This window comes from Lampris incognitus, chromosome 5, assembly GCF_029633865.1.
Source record: "Lampris incognitus isolate fLamInc1 chromosome 5, fLamInc1.hap2, whole genome shotgun sequence".
Classification (NCBI taxonomy): Eukaryota; Metazoa; Chordata; class Actinopteri; order Lampriformes; family Lampridae; genus Lampris; species Lampris incognitus.
In genome coordinates, this window is record NC_079215.1 from 29,193,541 (window position 1) to 29,196,468 (window position 2,928).

The 2,928-nt window shown below is 41.9% G+C and overlaps 1 protein-coding gene across 1 annotated transcript; it reads right to left on the minus strand.

Moving 5' to 3' along the window:
- Window positions 1-243: 243 nt before the first annotated feature.
- On the minus strand, window positions 244-2,416 carry LOC130113452 (uncharacterized). The gene is made up of 4 exons (XM_056281062.1): window positions 2,201-2,416; window positions 1,227-1,669; window positions 795-1,111; window positions 244-624 (listed from the first exon to the last, which is right to left on the minus strand). The coding sequence occupies exons 1-4, from the start codon at window positions 2,282-2,284 to the stop codon at window positions 323-325; spliced, it is 1,146 nt and encodes a 381-aa protein (XP_056137037.1). The 5' UTR covers window positions 2,285-2,416; the 3' UTR covers window positions 244-322.
- Window positions 2,417-2,928: the final 512 nt, after the last annotated feature.

A 2,928-nucleotide genomic window follows, 5' to 3' on the forward strand; every position in this document is an offset into this window, starting at 1 on the left:
AAACTTCTTGTTCAGTTTAAGCAGCTGCTGATTTTCAAAGTTAATTGAGCTCATCCATTTAGTGGTAAAAACATTAAACAGGCTTGTGCACGCCTACTTTCTCTCTCTGTCTCTCTCTCTCAGAGAGGTACAAACTACAAAGTAATGTCCACATGATGATGCTCACAAGTGTTACAAAATTAAAGGAACTAACATAAAAGAGCAGCAATATTCCAGAGAGGAATATTGCAAATCAAGGCCACTAGTTTTGTGACACCCTAAATCACCTATAACCTAGTCTACAAACTTCTTGTTCAGTTTAAGCAGCAGCTGATTTTCAAAGTTAGTTGAGCTCATCCTTGCTCGCTTTGCAGTGAACAGTAATCCAGCACAACTGAAAAGCCGCTCGCAGGCAGCTGAAGCAGGCAGGCCAGTGTTGAGTTTCAGAGAGAGTTTTTTTAAATTTGGAAAGGAGTTTAGCAGATCCATATCGTTTGGGATACAGGCTAGGTACCCTTCCAACTCCCCTGTACCTTCTGGACTTTATTGAGGAGAAGAAATCATCTTCATCTGAGGAATGTTGTCCAACTTGCTCCACTTCTACCTCTGCCATCTGGTCAAGGTGTTGTCTGACATAAGCCAGACCTGTCGAGTGACAAACAACACATTTCTGACAATTAAGACTTGATTAATTTACCAAGAGTGCACCATAATGCATAATGCCTTATAGCACTGACCGCATTGTATTGAGTATAAAACAAAGTAGATCTCCAATAAACTGTTGAAAAGCAGTTTATTATAAGATGCAATCATACCTGTTTCTATGACATCAGGCCTCTCTGTCCAGGTGGTCTTGAACTTCGGTAGAAGTATTGCTGCCGCAATCAGTTCTGGGTCCATCATCATCTCACCAAAACGCTTTTGGACACCATCCTGAATGGCTTTGATGAGTGGTAGACACATCTTGGATGAGGTCTCCTGCCTTTTGAGTTTTGCTTGTAGCTGACATATCACTGGAAGAAGCCACCCTAAGTGTGTGTTGGTCTCTGACTGAAGTATGTTCAAGGCCTTTACCAGAGGTTTCATCACCGAGCAGTAATCAGTCAGGAAAGCAATTTCTGCTTGAGTCAGCCTGGCATAAATAGAATACAAACAATTGTTAGGAAATCAAGCAGGAAAAGTTAAGTTTCAAGTATGTAAACACACATTCACACTTTCATACTGTTGAAGTGCAAATTAAAACTTACGTTTTCAATTTGAATTCTTCACAAATATTCCTGATTGCCTCCTCCCCTTTCTCTTGTATGATCCGTATGATTCTCTCCACAGCCATGAATGTTGAATTCCACCGCGTTTGATTTGGTCGGATGAGCTGGAGTCGGCAATGATCTTCCACAACTTCTGCTGCCATGTATGAACGACCTGTATTGTTCCACATGGCTTGACATTTCCCAAAGGCTGCACGTGATAGTCTCTTGTATGTGTCCATCTTCTTTTCTGCTATCTCAGCATCTGTTATGGCAACTAAGTTGAGAAGATGGCATGCACACCTTTGGTGTGTAGGAAGTTGGTACTCCAGGCCATTATCTTGCTCCAGGATGCTGAATGTGTCCAGGTAGTTGGCTGTGGGCTCATCATCAATTGAATCTCTGTCCGACTCAGCATCTGATTCTGCATCCTCAGACTGGCTCTGTTCTCCGAAGACACTAAAAGCTTTAACGAAGTTTGAGCCACTATCTGTTGTGGTTCTCACCACTTTGCCCCTAATTCTATACTGACAGTGTATGTCGTCAAGTGCCCCTGCAAGGACATCAAAGGTGTGGGACCCTCTTAACCAAGGCTAATTTCCCCGAGTCCACTCAAGACTACTAGCAACTAACAGCTAGCCTTTACACACTCAAGTACCAGGGGCTAGCTGTTATGCAAATTTAGCCAATGTTCTAAAGACTTAAACAGACTGCAAATATACATTACGCGTTTTGTATCTGTTTGAAGTACGATAAACATGCGGATTGTCGGCTGGAGCGAGTTCATTTGGTACTTAATGATGTGTCACGTTTGATTATGTTAGCATAGCAGCTAATTAGAATGTGCTGGCTAGCTGTGGGTTTCTTCTACTGTCAATGGTTGCAGGTGCTAGCATAAAAATGCCCACGAAATGGGGTGAGCCTGGGTTGGCTATATTAAATAAAACTACTAATGAGACAGCAGAAATACTTACCAAAACATGCTTCTGCAGATTTGAAGTGGAGTTGTTGAAAGCAGACAGGTACTTCACTGCTGGGAGGCACATCTTGCACTGCATGATGATGCTGTTACCTTTCCTACGCTTGAACAAAAAGAAATCTTCCAAATGTGGCCAAGGATTTTTTTCTGCATCTAGTTCTACAGACTTCGATGTTTCAGCTTGAGCTTCATCTATTATTTCTAGGTCCGGGTCTTCTGGACCGCTGGCCGCTGGCCGTGCCTGCTTTGTCGACCTCCATTCTAGCACTACAAACTTCGCGCCCACTAACCTAGCTTGTCCACACGTGCCCTCTATGTTCACGCACCAGTGCTAATCACATCATCATTTGTCACTGTTGGTTCTGGCCATTGGTTTACTGTCTATGGTGCTGGCGTGTATTTTTCCCCTGTAGGTTGAATTGTTATTTTTACTCAGTAACGGATAGGATTTATAAAGTAACTAAGTACAATACTTGAGTCAAAACGTACTCAAGTAAAATACAAAATACCGATTTTAAATTGTACTTAAAAAATACAAAATACACAAAAAAAGTATTCAATACAGTAACTTGAGTAAATGTATTTCGTTACTTTCCACCTCTGACTGTTGGGAATGAGAGAGTAAAAAGACTTGTGGATGTGTGTCTCTTTCTCACTCTGTCTTCCTCACACCAACTCCTTCTCACTTTCATTGTCTCTGCCTCTCTGTTATGATCAGCACAG